The sequence below is a fragment of the Acinonyx jubatus genome, chromosome X (genome assembly GCF_027475565.1).
Source record: "Acinonyx jubatus isolate Ajub_Pintada_27869175 chromosome X, VMU_Ajub_asm_v1.0, whole genome shotgun sequence".
Classification (NCBI taxonomy): domain Eukaryota; kingdom Metazoa; phylum Chordata; class Mammalia; order Carnivora; family Felidae; genus Acinonyx; species Acinonyx jubatus.
In genome coordinates this window covers 53,842,092-53,866,489 of record NC_069389.1, presented here as the reverse complement: position 1 = coordinate 53,866,489, position 24,398 = coordinate 53,842,092, and the positions used below count along the sequence as shown (strand labels likewise).

Here is a 24,398-nt window from a genome sequence, read left to right as displayed (position 1 = left end):
TTGTGGGTCTAATTCTGGGGTTTCTATTCTATTCCATTGGCATATGTATCTGATTTTGTGCCAATATCATGCTGTCTTGATGATTACAGCTTTGTAGTAGAGGCTAAAGTCTGAGATTGTGATGCCTCTTGCTTTGGTCTTCTTCAAAATTACTTAGGCTATTTGGGGTCTTTTGTAGTTCCACACAAATTTTAGGATTGCTTGTTCTAGCTTTGAGAAGAATGTTGTTGCAATTTTGGTTGGGATTGCATTGAATGTGTAGATAGCTTTGGGTAGTATTGACATTTTAACAATATTTATTCTTCCAATCCATGAGCACGGCATGTTTTTCCATTTCTTTCTATCTTCTTCAATTTCCTTCATAAGCTTTCTATAGTTTTCAGCATACAGATCTTTTACATCTTTGGTTAGATTTATCCCTAGGTATTTTATGCTTCTTGGTGCAATTGTGAATGGGATCAGTTTCTTTATTTGTCTTTCTGTTGCTTCATTATTAGTGTATAAGAATGCAACTGATTTCTGTACATTGATTTTGTATCCTGCAACTTTGCTGAATTCATGTATCACTTCTAGCAGACTTTTGGTGGAGTCTAGCCGATTTTCCATGTATAATGTCATGTCATCTGCAAAAAGTAAAAGCTTAACTTCATCTTTGTCAATTTTGATGTCTTTGATTTCCTTTTGTTTTCTGATTGCTGATGCTAGAACTTCTAACACTATGTTAAACAACAGTGGTGAGAGTGGACATCAGTGTCGTGTTCCTGATCTCAGGAGGAAAGCTCTCAGTTTTTCCCCAGTGAGGATGATATCAGCTGTGGGCTTTTCATAAATGGTTTTAATGATGTTTAAGTATGTTCCTTCTATCCCAACTTTCTTGAGGGTTTTTATTAAGAAAGGATGTTGAATTTTGTTAAATGCTTTTTCTGCATCCATTGATGGGATCATATGGTTGTAATCTTTTCTTTTATTAATGTGATGTATCACATTGATTGATTTGCAAATATCGAACCAACCCTGCAGCCCAGGAATGAATCCCACTTGATCATGGTGAATAATTCTTTTATATGCCGTTGAATTCGATTTGCTAATATCCTATTGAGAATTTTTGCATCCACATTCATCAGGGATATTGGTCTATATTTCTCATTTTTTTACTGGGTCTCTGTCTGGTTTAGGAACTAAAGTAATGCTGGCTTCATAGAATGAGTCTGGAAATTTTCCTTCCCTTTCTATTTTTTGGAATAGCTTGAGAAGGATAGGTATTATCTCTGCTCTAAATGTCTGGTAGAACTCCCCTGGGAAGCCATCTGGTCCTGGACTCTTATTTGTTGGGAGATTTTTGATAACTGATTCAATTTCTTAGCTGGTTATGGGTCTGTTCAAGCTTTCTATTTCTTCCTGTTTGAGTGTTGGAGTTGTGTGGGTGCTTAGGAATTTGTCCATTTCTTCCAGGTTGTCCAGTTTGTTGGCATATAATTTTTCATAGTATTCCCTGGTAATTCCTTGTATTTCTGAGGGATTGGTTGTAATAATTCCATTTTCATTCATGATTTTATTTATTTGGGTTTCTCCCTTTTCTTTTTGAGAACCCTGGCTAGAGGTTTATCAATTTTGTTTATGTTTTCAAAAAACTAACTCTTGGTTTCATTGATCTGCTCTACAGTCTTTTTTAGATTCTATATTGTTTATTTCTGCTGTGATCTTTATTATTCCTCTTCTTCTGCTGGGTTTGGGGTGTCTTTGCTGTTCTGCTTCTATTTCCTTTAGGTGTGCTGTTCGATTTTGTATTTGGGGTTTTTCTTATTTCTTGAGGTAGGCCTGGATCGCAATGTATTTTTCTCTCAGGACTGCCTTCGCTGCATCCCAAAGCTTTTGGATTGTTGTATTTTCATTTTCATTTGTTTCCATATATTTTTTTAAATTTCTTGTCTAATTGCCTGGTTTACCAATTCATTCTTAATAGGCTGTTCTTTAACCTCCATGCTTTTGGATGTTTTCCAGACTTTTTCCTGTGGTTGATTTCAAATTTCATAGCATTGTGGTCTGAAAGTGTGCATGGTGTGATCTCAATTTTTTTTATACTTATGAAGGGCTGTTTTGTGACCCAGTACGTGATCTGTCTTGGAGAATGTTCCATGTGCATTCGAGAAGAAAGTATATTCTTTTGCTTTGGGATGCAGTGTTGTAAATATATCTGTCAAGTCCATCTGATCCAATGTGTCATTCAGGGCCCTTGTTTCTTTATTGATCCTGTGTCTAGATGATCTATCCATTGTTGTAAGTAGAGTATTAAAGTCCCCTCCAATTACCAGATTCTTATCAATAAGGTTGCTAATGTTTGTAGTTAATTGTTTTATATATTTGGGGGCTTCCATATTTGGTGCATAGACATTTAAAATTGTTAGTTCTTCCTGATGGCTAGACCCTGTAATTATTATATAATGCCCTTCTTCATCTCTTGTTATAGCCTTTAACTTAAAGTCTAGTTTGTCTGTTATAAGTATGGCTACTCCAGCTTTCTTTTGACTTCCAGTAGCATGATAGATTGTTCTCTATCCCCTTACTTTCAATCTGAAGGTGTCCTCAGGTCTAAAATGAGTCTCAGGTAGACAGCAAATAGATGGGTCTTGTTTTTTTTTTTTTATCCATTCTGATACCCTATGTCTTTTGGTTGTAGCATTTATTACATTTACATTCAGTGTTATTACAGAAAGATATGGGTTTAGAGTCATTGTGATGTTTGTAGGTTTCATGCTTGTGGTGATGTCTCTGGTTCTTTGTGGTCCTTGCAACATTTCACTCACAGAATCCCCCTTAGGATCTCTTGTAGGGCTGGTTTAGTGGTGACGAATTCCTTCAGTTTTTGTTTGGGAAGACCTTTATCTCTGCTTCTATTCTGAATGACACACTTGCTCAATAAGGGATTCTCAGCTGCATATTTTTTCCTTTCATCACATTGAAGATTTCCTGCCAATCCTTTCTGGACTGCCAAGTTTCAGTAGATAAATCTGCCGGGTCTCCCTTTATGAGTTAGAGCCTGTGTATCCCTAGCTGCTTTCAGAATTTTCTCTTTATCCTTGCAATTTATCAGTTTCACTATGATGTGTTGTGAAGATCGATTCATGTGATGTCTGAAGTGACTTCTCTGTGACTCTTGGATTTCAATGTCTGTTTCCTTTCCCAGATCAGGGAAGTTCTCAGCTATGATTTGTTCAAGTACACCTTCAGCCCCTTTCTCTCTCTCTTCCTCTTCTGGAATTCTGTTATACAGATATTGTTTCATTTTATTGCATCAATTAGTTCTCTAATTCTCCCCTCATTTTCCTGAATTTTTTTTCTCTCTTTTTCTCAGTTTCCTGTTTTTCCATAATTTTATCTTCTAATTCCCCTATTCTCTCCTCTGCCTCTTCAGTCCATGCTATGGCCACCTCCATTTTATTTTGCACCTTATTTATAGCATTTTTTAGCTCCTCACGACTATTTTTTAGTCCCTTGATCTCTGTAGCAACAGATTCTCTGCTGTCCTCTATACTTTTTTCAAGCCCAGTGATTAATTTAATGATTATTATTCTAAATTCTTATTCTGTTATATTGCTTAAATCGGTTTTGATCAATTCGTTAGCTCTTGCTTATTCCTGGCGTTTTTTTAAGGAGAGTTCTTCTGTTTTGTCATTTTCGGTAGTCCCTGGGGTGGCTTCAAACTGCAGGGCACTTCCCCCATGCTGTCCAGAGTAACTTGTGTTGGTGGTCAGGGCCGCAGTCAGACCCAATGTCTGCCCCCAGCCCACTGTTGGGGCCACAATCAGACTGGTGTGTACCTTATCTTCCCCTTTCCCAGAGGCAGGACTCACTGTGGAGTGGTGTGACCCCTGTCTGGGCTACTTGCATACTGCCAGACTTGTGATGCTGCTTTGTTTGGATCTGGCATATTAGCCAGGGTGGAACTGCAAGGTGCACAGGGGCAGGAGAGGCAGGTTTAGTTTGCTTTGTTGTCAGTAGTCCCCTTTGAGAGGGGCCCTGCAGCACCGGGAGGGAGGCAGACCTGTAGGAGGGATGGATCCACAGAGGCACAGTGTTGGGTGTTTGTGGGGTGCAAGCAAGTTTGGTGAAGGGAACTGGTTCCCTTTGGAATTTCAGCTGGGGGATGGGAGAGTGAGATGGCAGTTGCCATGCCTTTATTCCCTGCTGAGCTGAGCTCTGTCTTCCAGGGTTCAACAACTCTCCCTCCCAGTGTCCTCTAGCTCTCCCACTCTCTGAGCAGAGCTGTTGACTTTTAACATTCCAGATGTTAAGTCCCACTGGCTGTCAGAACTCATAGAGTCTGGCCCCTCCATTCTTGCAATCCAGACTTCAGGGGCTCTGTGTTGTTGGGCAGGCTGCCCCTCCACCGCTCTGCCTCCCTCCCGCCATTCTGTTTAGCGTGCACCGCCTCTCAGCCCTTCCTACCCTCTTCCATGGGCCTCTTGTCTACACTTGGCTCCAGAGAGTCCGTTGTGCTAGTCTTCTGGCAGTTTTCTGGGTTATTTAGGCAGATGTGGGTGGAATCTAAGTGATCAGTAGGATGAGGTGAGCCCAGTCCTCCCACACTGCCATCTTCCATGTTGAATCTCATGTTCTATGCTTTTTAATGCCCAGCTAGTATCCTTATACTCACTGTTTTAAATTCTAATTTCAGGTATCTTATATCTGCATTGATTAAATCCCTGGCTTTCTTTCACCGTGTTCTTTTTTTTTTTTTTTTAAAGTACAAAATTTTAATGTTTATTTTTGAGAAAGAGACAGAGCATGAGTGGGGGAGGGTCAAAGAGAGACACAGAATCCAAAGCAGGCTCCAGGCTCTGAGCTGTCAGCACAGAGTCCCACATGAGGCTCGAAACCACAAGCCTCGAGATTATGACCTGAGCCAAAGGTGGACACCCAACTAACTGACTGAGCCACCCAGGCGCCCCTCCCTGTTCTTTCTTTAGAGGTAAATTCCTCCATCTTGTCATGTTGGAGGAAACAACATCAACAATAATAATAGAATGAAATAAAAATTAAAAAGTTAAAAAAAGGGGTGCCTGGGTGGCTCAGTTGATTAAGCATCCGACTTCGGCTCAGATCATGATCTCACGGTTCGTGGGTTCGAGCCCCGTGTCGGGCTCTGTGCTGACAGCTCAGAGCCTGGAGCCTGCTTCAGATTCTGTGTCTCCCTCTCTCTCTGCTCCTCACCCAGTCAGGTTCTGTTTCTCTCTCAAAACTAAATAAATATTAAAAAAATTTTTTTAAAAAGTTAAAAAAAATCAAATAAAGGAAGCTAGATCCTTGGTGTGGTTTGGTGTTCTTTTGGAGTATCTTGATAGAACAAAAAGGAGAAAAGAGAGAAAAATAAATAAGAATTAAAAAAATAAAATGTAAGAAAAAAATAAATAAAATAAAATATTTTGCTCTTTCAGTGTCCATGAAACAAAAGATAAACAACAGTAACAACAACTAAAAAGAAAAGAAAAGCAATAACAACAACAAAAGAACAAACAAAAAAACTGAAATGAAGCTAGATCCAGGTTCCCGTAGAGCTGAAACTTTGCAACCGTCTATGGGTAGTAGACTAAGCTCTTTGAAGGGGTTTGTGCTGGTCTTGGAGGGGCTTGCTGCTCTGTTTCTCTGGCCAACTTGCCCTAGTGGAGATGTGCCTGGAGGGCACAGGGGGCCAGGATTCGTGTAACATCTCCATTCTCCATTTGGTGGCGCTCTTTAGCTGCCTGGGGTTGATCAATGTTTGTGGGTTAATGGTGAAAATGTGTTTACTGTGCTCCCTAGTCTCTAGAGCAGGAATCCATGCTCTCACAGATGGGGGATCAATCATCCCTCTTGTGTCCCCCTCTTCATCAGCTCCCCACTTTCCCTTTGTCGGTGACCCAGCTGTCTGCCTACCAGGTGTAACCTTCCTCTAGAGTTTTATCTCATGTGAGGCTGTGTTTCAAAACACCACACTTCAGAGACCCCCAAGGTTCTGACCTATAGTTATCTTCTGGGAGAGGGTTTCACTGCACTGTGGCCAAGACAGACTTGTTCCAGGAAACGCTGGTACCAGTGAACACAGGCTTAGAATTTATAGTAATTCACAACATACAGCCAGTGCCAGGGTTTGCTGCCTTCAGCCACTGTGTTTGTTTTTTGTATGGGTGAATGTGGCAGTTTGATGGTGCCTGCCAGGTCTTTTGCCCATGGAGCCACTGTATCACCTCTACCAAATGCACTCCAAGCAGGGGAAACTGCTTCTCCCAGTGCAACCCAGGGTATCCTCAGACCATGCTGCCTCTTTACTGGGCTCTGCTCTGTTTCTTCCCTGGAGCACCACCAGGGGCTGACCTGTGAAAATTCCGACTCTGTGCTCTGCTGTTTTTTAAAAAAAAAAAAAAAGCAGTATTGAAACCCTCTCCTTTTTCCCCTGTCAGTGGTATTGGGAACAGTTTTCTTGTGGAGGCACCAGTGCATGTTTTCACTCTTTATATCTAGCTGCCCTTTGGGGCAGTGCTTTCTTGTGCAAATTGCATGTGCTGTTCTCTCTCCAGCTCTGTGTTTCTTCTCTCAGTGACAATGGCTCCTTCCTCTTTGTGGTACCACAGATCTCCCCAGCAATTCACCAATCCTCACTGCATACCTGCATACCTGCATTCCCTCCCTCAAATTATGCAGATTGTTCTAATCCTCAGATCAATTTCCTAGGTTTTCATAATGGTTTGATGTTGATCTAGCTGTGTTCAAGGGATGAAACAAGCCCAGAGTCCCCTTACTATTCCACCATCTTAACTCCTCCTCTGTAATCACTTTTAAATCCATTCTATCACTCCCTGGTTTTGATTGGGGTTTTTACTATATTCATGTTTAAATTAATACAGACAAGTTAGGATTTACATCTGGCAATTTGCTATTTATTTTCTGTATGCCTCATATATATTTTGTTCCTCTGTTCTAATACTATTGTTTTTCTTTGTGTAAAGTTGATTTTCTAGTAGACTCCTTAGGTTAGTTCGATTTATTATATATTTTTAGCTATTTTCTTAGTGGTTGTCATCAGAATTACAATTAGTATCTTAATGATACAATGTGTAGCAGATTAATATCAGTTCCAATTGTGTATAAAAATCTTTTCTCCAATACAGGCAACTTACCTCCCCTTTCCTTTGTATCTGTATATTCATACAAATTATAATTTATACATTATAATTCCATAAATATAATTTTATAATTATTCATATACAGTTTTATTTTGAACATATATAAGAGGAAATGAATTACAAATCAAATGTATTTATTCTGTCTTCTATATTTGCTTGTGTATTTCCTTTCCTGGTACCATTTATTTCTTTGTGTGGATCGAGTTATGATTTAGTGTTTTTTGTTTTTTCTTTAAGTTTTTATTTAAACTTCAGCTAGTTAACATACAGTAAAATGTTAGTTTCATGTGTACAATTTAGTGATTCAATAAACCTGGTGCTCATCACAATAAGTGCACTCATTAAACCCCATCACTCTTTAACCCATTCCCTCACCCACCTCCCCTCTGGTAACGATCAATTTGTTCTCTATAGTTAGGTTTCTGTTTCTTGGTTTGACTCTCTCCCTCTTTTATTTCCCCTATGGTTGTTGTGTTTCTTAGATTACACATATGTGTGAAATCATATGGTATTTGTCTTTCTCTGACTTATTTTGCTTTGCATAATATACTCTAGCTCCATCCACATCATTGCAAATGGCAAGATTTTATTCTTTTAGGTGGCTAAGTAATATCATTGTATATATATACTACCTCTTCTCTTTATCCATTCATCAGTCAATAGACATTTGGACTATTTTTATAATTGGCTGTGTAGATTATGCTGCCATAAAGATTGAGGTACATGTATCCCTTTGAATTAGTATTTGTGTATTCTTTGGTAGTACCTAGTAGTGCAGTTGTTGGATCTTTGGGGAGTTTTATTTTTAACCTCTTAAAGAACCTCCATACTGTTTTCTAGAGTGGCTGCAGCAGTTTGCATTGGCACCTAGAGTGCAAGAGGGTTCCCCTTTCTCCACATTCTCATCAACACGTGTGGTTTCTTGTGTTGTTGATTTTAGTCATTCCAGCAGGTATAAGGTGATATCTCATTGTAGTTTTGATATGCTCTCCCTGATGATGAATGATGTTGAGCATCTTTTCACGTGTCTCTTGGCTATCTGTGTGTCTTCTTTGGAAAAATGTCTGTTCATGTCTTCTTCAGAGTTTTAATTGGATTATTAGGTTTTTGTATGTTGAGTTTTATAAGTTCCTTATATATTTCGGTTACTTACTTTTTTTTTTTTTTCAACGTTTATTTATTTTTGGGACAGAGAGAGACAGAGCATGAACGGGGGAGGGGCAGAGAGAGAGGGAGACACAGAATCGGAAACAGGCTCCAGGCTCTGAGCCATCAGCCCAGAGCCCGACGCGGGGCTCGAACTCCCGGACCACGAGATCGTGACCTGGCTGAAGTCGGACGCTTAACCGACTGCACCACCCAGGCGCCCCTCGGTTACTTACCTTTTGTCAGATGTTATTTGCAGGTATCTTCTCTCATTCTGTAAGTTGCTTTTTGGTTTTGTTGATTGTTTCCTTCACTGTGCAGAAGTTTTTTTTTTTTTTTTTTATGAAGTTCTAATAATTTATTCTTGCTTTTGTTTCCCTTGCCTCAGGAGATGTATCTAGAAAGAACTTTCTAGGGTTGATGTCAAATAGTTTACTGCTTGTGTTTTCCTCTAGGATTTTGATTGTTTCCTGTCTCACATTTAGGCCTTTCATCCATTTTCAACTTATTTTTGTAGATGGTGTAAGATAGTGGTCCAGCTTCATTCTTTTGCAAGTCTCTATCCAGTTTTCCCAGAATTAATTTTCGAAGAGACTCTCTTTTTTCACATTGGATATTCATTCCTGCTTTTTTGGAGATTAATTGACCATAGAGTTTGGAGTTTATTTCTGAGATATCTATTATGTTCCATTGTGTCGTTTATTGTGCTAGTACCACAGTGTCTTGATCTCTACAGCTTTGTAATATAATTTGAAGTCTAGATTTGTGATGGCTCCAGCATTGCTTTTCCTTTTCAAGGTAACTTTGGGTATTTGGAGTCTTTTCTAGTTCTATATAAATTTTAAGATTGTTTGTTCTAGCTTTGTGAAAAATACTGGTGGTATTTTGATACGGATTGCATTAAATGTGTAGATTCCTTTGGGTAGTATAGAAAATTTAATAATATTTGTACTTCCAGTCCATAATCATGGAATGATTTTTCCATCTATTTGTATCTTCTTCAGTTTCTTTCATCAGTGTTTGACAGTTTTCAGATTACACTTCCTTCACCTCTTTGGTTAGGTTTATTCCTAGGTATCCTATGGTTTTTGGTGCAGTTGTAAATGTGATTGATTCCTGAATTTCTCTTTTTGCTTCTTCATTATTGATAAATAGAAATGCAACAGGTTTTTTTTAATTTTGTATCTTGTGACCTTATTGAATTTGTGTATCAGATCTTGCAAGTTTTTGATTGAGTCTACATATACTACATATGTATCTACATATCTACATATACTGAAAGTTGGATTTCTTCCTTGCCTATTTTGATGCCCTTTCTTTCTTTTTATTGCCTGCTTTCTAGGAATTCCATTACTATTTTAAGTGACAGTGGTGATAGTGGACGTCCCTGTCTAGTTCTTGACTGCAGAAGAAAAGCTCTCAGTTTTTCCCCATTGATGATATTAACTGTGGTTTTCTTATATGGCCTTTATTATTTTGAGGTATGTGTCTTGTAAACCTACATTGTTGAGGGTCTTTTTCATGAGTGAATGTTGTACTTTTTCAAATGCTATTTGTCCTTCTATTGAAGCAATCATATGGTTCTTGTCCTTTCTTTTATTAATGTCATGTATCACAGTGATTTATTTGTGAATATTGAACCACCCTTGAAACCCACATTATCATGGTTAATGATTATTTTTAATATATTGTTGGATTTGGTTTGCTAGTATTTTATAGAGAATTTTTGCATCCATGTTCATCAGAAGTATTGGCTTGGAGTTCCTTTTTTTGTGTAATCTTTATGTGATTTTTGTATGAGGATTATGCCTGCTTTTTACTATGAATTTGGAAGATTTACTTCCTTTTCTATTTTTTGGAATAGTTGAAAAGGAAAGTATTAAGTCTTCCTTATTTATTTTATTTATTTATTTTAAATACAAATTAACTAACATAGTGTTGGTTTCAGGAGTAGAACTCAGTGATTCATCACTTACATATAATACCCAGTGCTCATCCCAACAAACGCCCACTTTAATGTCCATTACCTATTTAGTCTATCCCCCCACCTACCTCTCTTCCAGCAACCCTCAGTTTTCTCTCTCTCTCTCTCTCTCTTTTTTTTAAGGGTCTCTTATGGTTTACTTCCCTCTCTGTTTTTTTTTTAAGTTGAATGTTTTATTATTAAACTATTTATCTTCCTGCAAGGCTGTTGCTTCACCATATAAAAATAGCACCAACAATCACAGTATATTACAAAATTAAGATAATATTGTTCTTTATCTGACACTATACAACTAACAAACTTTCTCCACTGCCATTTATTTCCAATGGACAGATCATTTAAGTATTTTGATCCCAACCCAGGGATAGATGTAAGCAAGTGAAAATTCCCAAAAGTTTAAGATGACAGTGTTATCCTTAAATTACATAGTTTTTATAACTAATTTTTAACCACAGATAATTTCAGGATTCTGAATATTGTAACTGGAGCCTAGCCTAAAAATTGTAGGGTGTTGCAAAAAAGATACATATGTTGCAATCATTAGCAAGTTAACGGGTGTTTTCTTTCATTAACATTGTTGCTCTCTCCCCGGTATCTCACCGCTGCGTCAGTGCAGTTAGGCATCAGCAAATTAATGAGAGGAGAGAGGAGGCCCCTGCTCTTGGGCACCCGCAGGAACTTACTCCAGCTCCAGACACACCGTAAACACTTTCATCTAATGGAAGATAAGCTGTGAAATCGGATTTCTGAACCACAAGACAAGAAATCACAGAATTTTCCGGCTGAAAGGGAGTAACACACTTGTTAATTGAAGAGTGGTCAGGAAAGAAAGCACATGGAGAGCAGTGCCCTGTGGCAGCTTCATGCCAGGCCTGAAATGTTCCAAAGCTCAGTTGGCTATCAGCATCCCAGGTGGTGCAGTTAATAAAGAGCTAGCGTGGGGCCACTGGCACAAACAAGGCAGCTCCTTAGAACCTGAACTTCCTATTTGTTCCATTCCTTGGGTAGATAACACCTGTTAATTACTCTGGAGAAATTATTTTGGTGAGGAGAGAGGGAAGATGGCGGCGTAGGAGGACGCTGGGCTCACCGCGCGTCCTGCTGATCACTTAGATTCCACCTACATCTGCCTAAACAAGCCAGAAAAATGCCAGAGGATTGGTAGAACGGAGTCTCTGGAGCCAAGCGCAGACGAGAGGCCCACGGAAGAGGGTAGGAAGGATGGCAAGGCGGTGCACGCTCCACAGACTGGCGGGAGGGAGCCGGGGCGGAGGGGCGGCTCGCCAGCCAAGCAGAGCCCCCGAGTCTGGCTGGCAAAAGTGGAGGGGCCTGACGGACTGTGTTCCGACAGCAAGCGCGACTTAGCGTCTGGGAGGTCATAAGTTAACAGCTCTGCTCAGAAAGCGGGAAGGCTGGAGGACAAAGGGAGGGAGAGCTGTTGAGCCCCCGGACGACAGAGCTCAGTTTGGTGGGGAACAAAGGCGCTCCCCAGCGCCGTCTCCCCCGCCCATCCCCCAGCCAAAATCCCAAAGGGAACCAGTTCCTGCCAGGGAACTTACTTGGTCAGCGCAAACACCCAACTCTGTGCTTCTGCGGAGCCAAACCTCCGGCAGCGGATATGACTCCCTCCCGCTGCCACAGGGCCCCTCCTGAAGTGGATCACCTAAGGAGAAGCAAGCTAAGCCTGCCCCTCCTGCCCCCGTGCACCTTGCCTACCCACCCCAGCTAATACGCCAGATCACCAGCACCACAAGCCTGGCAGTGTGCAAGTAGCCCAGACGGGCCACGCCACCCCACAGTGAATCCCGCCCCTAGGAGAGGGGAAGAGAAGGCACACACCAGTCTGACTGTGGCCCCAGCGGTGGGCTGGGGGCAGACATCAGGTCGGACTGCGGCCCCGCCCACCAACTCCAGTTATACATCACACACACGGGAAGTGCCCTGCAGGTCCTCACCACTCCAGGGATTATCCAAAATGACCAAGCAGAAGAATTCCCCTGAGAAGAATCTCCAGGAAATAACAACAGCTAATGAACTGATCAAAAAGGATTTAAATAATATAACAGAAAGTGAATTTAGGATAATAGTCATAAAATTAATCGCTGGGCCTGAAAACAGTATAGAGGACAGCAGAGAATCTCTTGCTTCAGAGATCAAGGGACTAAGGAACAGTCACGAGGAGCTGAAAAGCGCTTTAAACGAAATGCAAAACAAAATGGAAACGACGACAGCTTGGATTGAAGAGGCAGAGGAGAGAATAGGTGAACTAGAAGATAAAGTTCTGGAAAAAGAGGAAGCTGAGAGAAAGAGAGATAAAAAAATCCAGGAGTATGAGGGGAAAATTAGAGAACTAAGTGATACACTAAAAAGAAATAATATACGCATAATTGGTATCCCAGAGGAGGAAGAGAGAGGGAAAGGTGCTGAAGGGGTACTTGAAGAAATTATAGCTGAGAACTTCCCTGAACTGGGGAAGGAAAAAGGCATTGAAATTCAAGAGGCACAGAGAACTCCCTTCAGACGTAACTTGAATCGATCTTCTGCACGACATATCATAGTGAAACTGGCAAAATACAAGGATAAAGAGAAAATTCTGAAAGCAGCAAGGGATAAACGTGCCCTCACATATAAAGGGAGACCTCAAAGACTCGTAACTGATCTCTCTTTTGAAACTTGGCAGGCCAGAAAGGATTGGCACGAGATCTTCAGTGTGCTAAACAGAAAAAATATGCAGCCGAGAATCCTTTATCCAGCAAATCTGTCATTTAGAATCGAAGGAGAGATAAAGGTCTTCCCAAACAAACAAAAACTGAAGGAATTTGTCACCACTAAACCAGCCTTACAAGAGATTCTAAGGGGGACCCTGTGAGACAAAGTACCAGAGACATCACTACAAGCATAAAACATACAGACATCACAATCACTCTAAACCTGTATCTTTCTATAATAACACTGAATGTAAATGGATTAAATGCGCCAACCAAAAGACATAGGGTATCAGAATGGATAAAAAAACAAGACCCATCTATTTGCTGTCTACCTGAGACTCATTTTAGACCTGAGGACACCTTTAGATGGAGAGTGAGGGGATGGAGAACTATTTATTATGCTACTGGAAGCCAAAAGAAAGCTGGAGTAGCCATACTTATATCAGACAAACTAGACTTTAAATTAAAGGCTGTAACAAGAGATGAAGAAGGGCATTACGCAATAATTACAGGACCTATCCATCAGGAAGAGCTAACAATTATAAATGTCTATGCGCCGAATACCGGATCCCCCAAATATATAAAACAATTACTCATAAACATAAGCAACCTTATTGATAAGAATGTGGTAATTGCAGGGGACTTTAACACTCCACTTACAGAAATGGATAGATCATCTAGACACACGGTCAATGAAGAAACAAGGGCCCTGAATGACACATTGGATCAGATGGACTTGACAGATCTATTTAGAACTCTGCATCCCAAAGCAACAGAATATACTTTCTTCTCGAGTGCACATGGAACATTCTCCAAGATAGATCACATACTGGGTCACAAAACAGCCCTTCATAAGTTTACCAGAATTGAAATTATACCATGCATACTTTCAGACCACAATGCTCTGAAGCTTGAAATCAACCACAGGAAAAAGTCTGGAAAACCTCCAAAAGCATGGACGTTAAAGAACACCCTACTGAAGAATGAGTGGGTCAACCAGGCAATTAGAGAAGAAATTAAAAAATATATGGAAACAAATGAAAATGCAAATACAACAATCCAAACGCTTTGGGACGCAGCGAAGGCAGTCCTGAGAGGAAAATACATTGCAATCCAGGCCTATCTCAAGAAACAAGAAAAATACCAAATACAAAGTCTTAACAGCACACCTAAAGGAAATAGAAGCAGAACAGCAAAGGCAGTCTAAACCCAGCAGAAGAGAAATAATAAAGATCAGAGCAGAAATAAGCAATATAGAATCTAAAAAAACTGTAGAGCAGATCAACGAAACCAAGAGTTGGTTTTTTGAAAAAATAAACAAAATTGACAAACCTCTAGCCAGGCTTCTCAAAAAGAAAAGGGAGATGACCCAAACAGATAAAATCATGAATGAAAATGGAATTATTACAACCAATCCCTCAGAGATACAAACAATGATCAGGGAATACTATGAAAAATTATATGCCAACAAATTGGACAACCTGGAAGAAATGGACAAATTCCTAAACACCCACACACCTCCAAAACTCAATCAGGAGGAAATAGAAAGCTTGAACAGACCCATAACCAGCGAAGAAATTGAATCGGTTATCAAAAATCTCCCAACAAATAAGAGTCCAGGACCAGATGGCTTCCCAGGCGAGTTCTACCAGACGTTTAAAGCAGAGATAATACCTATCCTTCTCAAGCTATTCCAAGAAATAGAAAGGGAAGGAAAACTTCCAGACTCATTCTATGAAGCCAGTATTCCTTTGATTCCTAAACCAGACAGAGACCCAGTAAAAAAAGAGAACTACAGGCCAATATCCGTGATGAATATGGATGCAAAAATTCTCAATAAGATACTAGCAAATCAAATTCAATGGCATATAAAAAGAATTATTCACCATGACCAAGTGGGATTCATTCCTGGGCTGCGGGGCTGGTTCAACCTTCTCAAATCAATCAACATGATACATCACATTAACAAAAAAAAAAGAGAAGAACCATATGATCCTTTCAATCGATGCAGAAAAGGCCTTTGACAAAATCCAGCACCCTTTCTTAATAAAAACCCTTGAGAAAGTCGGGATAGAAAGAACATACTTAAAGATCATCAAAGCCATTTATGAAAAGCCCACAGCTGACATCATCCTCAATGGGGAAAAACTGAGAGCTTTTTCCCTGAGATCAGGAACACAACAGGGATGTCTACTCTCACCTCTGTTGTTTCACATAGTGTTGGAAGTTCTAGCATCAGCAATCAGGCAACAAAAGGAAATCAAAGGCATCAAAATTGGCAAAGATGAAGTCAAGCTTTCACTTTTTGCAGATGACATGATATTATACATGGAAAATCCGATAGACTCCACCAAAAGTCTGCTAGAACTGATACATGAATTCAGCAAAGTTGCAGGATACAAAATCCATGTACAGAAATCAGTTGCATTCTTATACACTAACAATGAAGCAACAGAAAGACAAATAAAGAAACTGATCCCATTCACAATTGCACCAAGAAGCATAAAATACCTAGGAATAAATCTAACCAAAGATGTAAAGGATCTGTATGCTGAAAAGTATAGAAAACTTATGAAGGTAATTGAAGAAGATTTAAAGAAATGGAAAGACATTCCCTGCGCATGGATTGGAAGAATAAATATTGTCAAAATGTCAATACTACCCAAAGGTATCTACACATTCAATGCAATCCCAATCCAAATTGCACCAGCATTCTTCTTGAAACTAGAACAAGCAATCCTAAAATTCTTATGGAATCACAAAAGGCCCGGAATTGCCAAAGTAATTTTGAAGAAGACCAAAGCATGAAGCATCACCATCCCAGACTTTAGCCTCTACTACAAAGCTGTAATAATGAAGACAGTATGGTATTGGCACAAAAACAGACACATAGACCAATGGAATAGAATAGAAACCCCAGAACTAGACCCACAATCGTATGGCCAACTAATCTTTGACAAAGCAGGAAAGAACATCCAATGGAAAAAAGACAGTCTCTTTAACAAATGGTGCTGGGAGAACTGGACAGCAACATGCAGAAGGTTGAAACTAGACCACTTTCTCACACCATTCACAAAAATAAACTCAAAATGGATAAAGGACCTGAATGTGAGACAGGAAACCATCAAAACCTTAGAGGAGAAAGCAGGAAAAGACCTCTCTGACCTCAGCCGTAGCAATCTCTTACTCGACACATCCCCAAAGGCAAGGGAATTAAAAGCAAAAGTGAATTACTGGGACCTTATGAAGATAAAAAGCTTCTGCACAGCAAAGGAAACAACCAACAAAACTAAAAGGCAACCAACGAAATGGGAAAAGATATTTGCAAATGACATATCGGACAAAGGGCTAGTATCCAAAATCTATAAAGAGCTCACCAAACTCCACACCCGAAAAACAAATAACCCAGTGAAGAAATGGGCAGAAAACATGAATAGACACTTCTCTAAAGAAGACATCCGGATGGCCAACAGGCACATGAAAAGATGCTCAACGTCGCTCCTCATCAGGGAAATACAAATCAAAACCACACTCAGATATCACCTCACGCCAGTCAGAGTGGCCAAAATGAACAAATCAGGAGACTATAGATGCTGGAGAGGATGTGGAGAAACGGGAACCCTCTTGCACTGTTGGTGGGAATGCAAACTGGTGCAGCCGCTCTGGAAAGCAGTGTGGAAGTTCCTCAGAAAATTAAAAATAGATGTACCCTATGACCCAGCAATAGCACTGCTAGGAATTTATCCAAGGGATACAGGAGTACTGATGCATAGGGGCACTTTTACCCCAATGTTCATAGCAACACTCTCAACAATAGACAAATTATGGAAAGAGCCTAAATCTCCATCAACTGATGAATGGATAAAGAAATTGTGGTTTATATACACAATGGAGTACTACATGGCAATGAGAAAGAACGAAATATGGTCCTTTGTAGCAACGTGAATGGAACTGGAGAGTGTGATGCTAAGTGAAATAAGCCATACAGAGAAAGACAGATACCATATGGTTTCACTCTTATGTGGATCCTGAGAAACTTAACAGAAACCCATGGGGGAGGGGAAGGAAAAAAAAAAAGAGGTTAGAGTGGGAGAGAGCCAAAGCATAAGAGACTCTTAAAAACTGAGAACAAACTGAGGGTTGATGGGGGGTGGGAGGGAGGGGAGGGTGGGTGATGGGTATTGAGGGGGCACCTTTTGGGATGAGCACTGGGTGTTGTATGGAAACCAATTTGACAATAAATTTCATATATTAAAAAAAAACAAAAAACATTGTTGCAAGTAGTTTCTTTTTGCACTGGTATTGCTAAAAGTTGCCATTTTAAATCTTCTGTGCACCACTAATTTAAAACAACTATGCTAGATTAAGTTGTTTCATAATAGTTTATTTAGGTGTTCCATTTTTACTCCTCAATAGATTTTATGTATTTCTCATATGCCTCTTCACTCATCAATTCATCCAGTTCTGAAGGATTACTGAGTGTTTTCTTGATCAGCCAACTATCTTCATAACAAGATTTGTTGACAAGTCCTGGATTTTCCGCAAGAGCTTCATTAATTTCAGTTACTTCTCCTGATAGAGGAGAATAGAGTTCACTAGCAGCTTTCACACTTTCCAAAGCGCCAAACTCCTCTTGCTTGTTCAATTTTGTCCCAACTTCATTCAGACTACAGTAAACAACATCTCCCAAAGCTTCCTGTGCAAAATTGCTGATTCCCACTGTTCCAATACCATTTTCTGTTATTATCCACTCATGTTTGTCTGTGAATTTATGCACAGACAGCAGAGCGGAGCCCGTGTGAAACATCCGGAGGGCACCCGCCCTCAGCCCCCAGGGCCGCGGCAGGCTGCAGGCCACAGACATGCTCTAAGCTGCTCATAGCGCCATGTTGCCAGAGGTGCGGGGTCTCAGTCTCTGTTTTTATTAAGTCTTCTTTAAATGTTTGGTAGAATTTGCCTGTTAAGCCAGCTGCCCTTGCACTTTCGTATGTTGGGAAATTTTTCATTACTGATTCAATTTCTTCACGTTTTCTATTTTTTCTTGTTTCAGTTTTGCTACTTTATATATTTCTTTAAAAAGTTTTTTTAGGGGCACGCGGGTGGCTCAGTGGGTTAGGCATCCAACTTCAGCTCAGGTCATGATCTCACAGTTGGTGAGTTTGAGCTCTGCATAGGGCTCTGTGCTGATAGCTCAGAGCCTGGAGCCTGCTTAGGATTCTGTGTCTCCCTCTCTCGCTGCCCCTCCCCCACTTGTTCCCTCTCTCTCTTTCTCTCTCTCTCTCTCTCTCTCTCTCTCTCTCTCTCAATAATAACGTTAAAATTTTTTTTTAAGTTTTTTAATGCTTTGTTTATTTTTGAGAGAGAGAGAAAGAGACAGAGCGCAAGTGGGGGAGGGGCAGCGAGAGAGGGAGACACAGAATCTGAAGCAGGCTCCAGGCTCTGAGCTGTCAGCACAGAGCGTGTCTCGGGTCTCAAACCCACAAACGGTGAGATCCTAACCTGAGCCAAAGTTGGATGCTTAACCGACTGAGCCACCCAAGCGCCCCTATATATTTCTATGAAGCTATCCATTTCTTCCACGTAGTCCAGTTATTTACTATATAGCTTTTTTTAATACTCTATTACAATTGTTTGTATTTCTGTGATGTTGGTTGTTATTTTCCTTTCCCATTTGTGATTTTATTTGGGTCCTTTCTTTTTGCTTTTTGGTAAGTCTGGCTAGCAGTTTATCAATTTTATTAGTTTTTTTCAAAGAACCTACTCTTGGTTTTATTGATTTTTTCCTATTGTTTTTTTAGTTTCTATATCATTTGTTTCTGCTCTAATCTTCATTACTTCTTTCCTTCTGCTAGCTTTAGGCTTCATTTATTGTTGTTTTTCTAGTTTCTTTAGGTTTATCTTAGGTTGTTTATTTGAAATTTTTATTGCCCCTTGAGATAGGCATGTATTGCTATATGCTTCCCTCTTAGGACCACTTTTGCTGCATACCAAAGGTTTTGGACCATTGTGTTTTCACACATTTCTTTCCATATTTTTTGTTTGTTTGTTTGTTTATTTGTTTATTCTTTGATTTTCTGGTTGACCCATCCTCTATTTAGTATCTTTTAATTTCCATGTATTTGTGGTCTTTCCAAATTTTTTCTTGTGTTTGACTTCAAGTTTTATGGCATTGTCATCAAAAAAATGCATGGTGTGATCTCAGTCTTTTTGTATTTTTTGTGTATTGATTTGTGACTTAGTATGTAATCTCTTTTGGAGCATGTCCCATGTGCACTTGAAAAGAATGTGTATTTTGTTGTTTTAGGTTGGAATATTCTTAATGTATCTGTTAAGTCCATCTGGTCCAGTCTGTTATTCAAAGCCAGTTTCCTTGTTGATTTTGTTTAGATGATTTTCCTCTTGATGTAAATGGTGTGTAAACATTCCCTACTGTTATGTATTATTATCAATTGGTTCCTTTATGTTTGTTAGTAATTGTTTTATATATTTGGGCACTCCCATTTTGAGTGTATGAACATCTATAGTTGTTAGATTTTGTTGTTGCATTGTTCCTTTTATGACTATATCATGCCCTTTTTTCTCCTATTGCATTCTTTGTTTTAAAGTCTAGCTGGTACAATATATATATTGCTACACTGGCTTTATTTTGATGTCCATTTGAATGATGAATGTTTCTCCATCTCCTTACTTTCAATCTGCTGGTGTCATTAGATCTCTAGTGAGTGTCCTGTATGCCTCATATAAATGGATCTAGTTTTTTTTTTTTCCTTTCTGACACCCTGTGTGTTTTGATTGGAGCATTTAGTCTATTTGCATTCAGAGTAATTGTTGATAGATTTGTATTTAGTGCTACTTTATTACTTGTTTTTCATTGTTTCTAGAGATTTTTCTCTGATCCTTTTTTGTCTTTGTCACTTTTTTTCTATTCATTCCTCTCAAAGAGTTTCCTGTAATATTGCTTGCAGTTTGGGTTTAGTGGTCATGGACTCCTTTAGTTTTTGGTTTTCTGGGAAACTCTTTATCTCTCTTTCTATTCTGAATGATAGCCTTGCTGGATAGAGTATTCTTGGCTGCAGATTTTTTCCACTCAGTACATTGACTATATCATGCCACTGCCTTCTGGCTTGCCAAGTTTCTGTTGAGAGAGCTGCAACTAACCTCATGTGTCCTCCCTTGTAAATTAGGGACTTACTTTTTCTTTCTGCCTTTTAAGACGTTTTCCCCATCACTATATTTTGTCAATTTAATTACATTATGTGTTGGTGTTGGCCTGCCTTTGTTGATTTTGATGGGAGTTCTTTATGCTTCCAGGATCCAGATGTCTGTTTCCTTCCCCAGATTAGTGACATTTTCACTTATTACTTTCTCTAGTAAATTTTCTGCCCCTTTTCTCTCTCTTCTTCTTCAGGGGCTCCTGTAATATGAATATTATTACATTTGATGGAGTCACTGAGTTCTCTAAGTCTATTTTTGTGTTCTATAATTCTTCTTTAAGCCTTCTGTTCATTGTGTCAAGCCTGTTTCCAATCTCAGTTACTGCATTGTTCATTTCTGATTGATTCTTTTTTAACCTTTTTTTCTGAGGTAAAATTCTCCTTGATGGCTTCCATTAATTTCTCAAGACCAGTGAGTATCCTTATGATTATTGCTTTAAATTCTCAGTCATGTTACTTATATCTGTTTTGCTTATATCTCTGGCCAAGGCCTTATCTTGTTTTTCATTTGCAGTAAATTCCTTCATTTTGGCATTTTGTCTAAGTCTCTGTCTTTTTCTGTGTTACAAAAGTCTGTTCTGTTTCCTGTTTCTGAGAATAATGGCTTTATGAAGTAGAGATGATGTAGTGTGCAGAGCCTGGAGCTTCAGGGAGTGTTTCTGCCATGTGCTCATGCACTCTGTTCTGTGTTTTGACTGCTCTATCCTTCAGGCCAATTGTCTTCAGAGGCTCTCCTTGCCTACAGTGGGCATTGTTTGGTCCTTGACCATAATGTGGCAAGGTTTAACTAGGTATGGTCCGGTCTGCTTGTGAAAAGAGACTGGATCCTTCTTCCACTAGAACTGAGGCTTTGCAGAACTCTCTGGTCGGGAGACATGGTGTGGGCAGGGGTTTCTTCTGGTCTTTTGGGGAAGGGGCCCATCATGCTGGGACTAAGTCTAGCTTGACTAAGAAGGGTAGTCCTGCTAGAGTGCAGCGGTCTGAGATTTTGTGTAAGCAAGTTAGGTAGACTGTGTTGGCCCTGAGCTGCCTCCTGTATGTGTCTCTGTGTTTATCCTGAGGTGCAGGGGAGGGAAATGGCTCCAGCCAGCATCTTTGTTCCTGGAGAAGTGTCACCATGAATGCTGCCTCTTAGGGAAGCACTCAGAGAACAGCACATAATCTTCCCACTCTGTGACTCAGGTGTTTTGCAGATTGTTGTTTCCATGCTGTCTGTCTCTGTGTTTTTTTTGCCTGATTTCTCACCAGGAGCAGCCCAGTTCCCTTTGGGCTCTATTTCTGCCAAGCCTGCTGATGTTTAAAACTGCATGCTTTAGGGATTTGGTGTGTGCAGGGGCTTGTGTGGGACTTCTAGGGGACACATGCTGGGACTGCCATGCTGGGACTGAAGCAAGTTTGACTGAGCTGGGTAGTCCTTACAGCATTCAGGGGTATGGGAATTGTAATCAAATTAGGCAGCCTGTTTTGGCCCTGTGCAGCTTTCTGCAGGTGACTCTGTGTTTATCTTGAGGGGAGGAAGGGAAATGGGACCAGCTAGCTCCTTTGTCACCAGAGAGGCATCTGTGTGAGTGCTGCCTCTCAGGGAAGCTTTCAGAGAAGAATGAGTAATCTCCCCACTGTGTATCCCAAGAGTTTATTCATATTGACCTTTCCATGCTGTCTACTTCCCCCCTTTTTGCCTACCTTCTCTCTAGGAGCAGTGCAGTTCCCTCTCAGCTCTATCTCAACCAAAACTGCTGACATTTAAAACTCCAGACTTTGAGGCTTGCTGGTTGCAGGATTTCAGGAAAGTCAACCCCTCTCATTTTCCCAGTCAATAGCTTTGGAGAAATGTTCTTCTTCTGTGTCCCCCTGTGTGCTTCTCTGTCTCTTGCCCTTCTCTGTGACCATGGCTCACTCCCCTCTACAGCACCCATAATCCTTTTCTCCCTGAAGCCATGTCTTTACACTTCCTACCTTCTTCCATGTGGTTTATTCTCTCCCTTTAGTTTTGGAGTCTGTTCTGTCAGTCTTCAGGTTGATCCCTTGGGTGTTTGGGATAATTTGATAGTTGTATCATTGTGTTCATGGGTTGAGACTAGCCCAGGGTCCTCCTACTCTGACACCATCTTTCAACCTCCTGATTTAGTTTTCTTTGATTTTAGCCTGGTAGACTCCCTTTATTGATTGATTGATTGACTGACTGATTGATTGATTGATTGTAGGACAAATTTGCCAGCAACAAATTCAGTTTTTGTTTATCTTAATTTCCTCTTTATTTTTTAGGAGGTTAATATTGGTAGATGTAGAATATTTTATAATCCACCCCAAGGATTTTTAAAAAAAGTTTATTTTGAGAGAGAGTGCACATGTGCAAGTGGGGGAGGGGCAGAGAGAGAGAATCCCAAGTAGACTCTGCACTGTCAGCACAGAGTCCAATGCAGGACTCAATCCCTCAAAGTGCAAGATCATGACATGACCCGAAATCAAGATTCAATCACTTAACCAACTGAGTCCCCTAGACACTCCCTCTTCCCAAGCATTCCTTTTACTGTCTGATGCTTCATGATTCCTGATGAAAAATTCAGCAGTTAATCTTACTGAGAATTCCAATTCCTTGTTCATGGTGAGTCTTTTTTTTTTCTTTTTAAAAGATTCTCTCCCTTTATCTTTCAATAGTTGACTATGATGCTTTTAGGTGTATATATGTGATTTTATCTTCTTTTAACTATATTGAGCTTGTTGGGAGTGAAGATGAGTTTTATTTTTATCAAGTGTGACAATATTCTTTCTTCTTCTTCCTCTCCTATTGTAGGATTCCCATTGTCTGTATTTGTTATGTTTATGGTGCCTCTTAGGTCTCTGAAGTTCTGATAATTTCTTCATTCTTTTTTCTTTCTGTTACATAAACTTGGTAATCTCAATTGACCTGTCTTTAACTTCACTGATTCTGCCTAAATCAAATATTGAGCTTCTGTAGTAAATTTCTAAAGTTTATTATTGTATTTGTTAATTATAGAATTTTTAGTTGGTTCTTTTAAAATATTTTCCAACTCTGTTGATATCTGCATTTGATGAGACATTGTTCTTATTCTCTCATTCAGTTTTCTTAGACATGGTTCCCTTTAATTCTTTGAAATATTTAGAATAACTAACTTAAGGGGCATCTGGGTGGCTTAGTCAGTTAAGTGTCTGACTTCGGCTCAGGTCATGATCTCATGGTTCGTGGGTTTGAACACTGCATCGGGCTCTGTGCTGACACCTCAGAGTCTGGAGCCTGCTTTGAATTCTGTGTCTCCTTCTGTCTGTGCCCCTCCCTGACTCACACTCTGTCTCTGAAAAATAAATAATAAAAACATTTAGAAAAAAGAATAACGAACTTAAAATCTTTGTCTAGTAAGTCCAATATCTTCATCATGGACAGTTCAGGTGATTACATTTTTAATTTTTTTAAATATTTATTAATTTTTGAGAGAGAGAGACAGAGCATGTGCTGGGGAGGGGCAGAGAAAGAGGGAGACACAGAATCTGAAGCAGGCTCTAAATATCTGAACTGTCAGCACAGAGCCCCATGCAGGACTCGAACCCATGAACTGTGAGATCATGACCTGAGCTAAAGTTGGAGGCTTATCCAACTGAGTCACCCAGGTGCCCCTACATTTTTTGAGTATAAGCTAATGTTTCCTGTCTCTGTGTGTTTCCTCATTTCTTGTTGAGGAGTGTACATTAATATTATATAATGTGACAACTCTGGAAATAAGATCATCTCTCTTTGCCCATGGTTTGCTCTGTCTGTTGTTGTTTGCTTATTTATTGGTTTCCTGAGCTAATTCTGTATTAAAGTCTGTATTTTTTGGTGTGTGCAGCTGCTGAGGTCTTTTGTAGGTTACCTCTGTGACCAGCTAATGAGTGGACAAGGATTCCATAAAATATCTTGAACCAACAAGTTTCTCAGCCTTTGGTGAAGGGCTTTGTTGGTGTGTGTTATGGTATGACCTCAACATTCAGCCAGTCAGTTTACAACTCTGCCTGCCATTCTCTCCCTGCTTGTTCAGGGCCTCAAGTTCAGATAGAACTGAGAGATTAGGGCCTTCTTAAATCTTTAATGGACATAGATACAGCCTGGGGTGTTCACACATTCCTTTGCATGCACATGTCTTTCTAGATTCTTAGGAATAGTTTGTACTTTTGCAAAGGCCCTGTGCAT

The 24,398-nt window shown here is 39.9% G+C and overlaps 2 protein-coding genes across 8 annotated transcripts in view; one reads left to right on the top strand and one right to left on the bottom strand.

The window, feature by feature from the left end:
• The window catches only part of OPHN1 (oligophrenin 1), a 573,279-nt gene that overhangs the window by 157,424 nt on the left and 391,457 nt on the right, over nt 1-24,398 (top strand). The gene's annotated exons all lie outside the window — the stretch shown is intronic.
• On the bottom strand, nt 17,367-17,862 carry LOC106988727 (glycine cleavage system H protein, mitochondrial-like). Its single transcript, XM_015087205.3, has one exon. The coding sequence runs from the start codon at nt 17,860-17,862 to the stop codon at nt 17,401-17,403; it is 462 nt and encodes a 153-aa protein (XP_014942691.2). The 3' UTR covers nt 17,367-17,400.

Bases quoted from the DNA above. Each gene is read 5' to 3' on its own strand.
- LOC106988727 (XM_015087205.3), bottom strand. From the start codon at position 17,862: ATGTCTGTGGCCTGCAGCCTGCCGCGGCCCTGGGGGCTGAGGGCGGGT.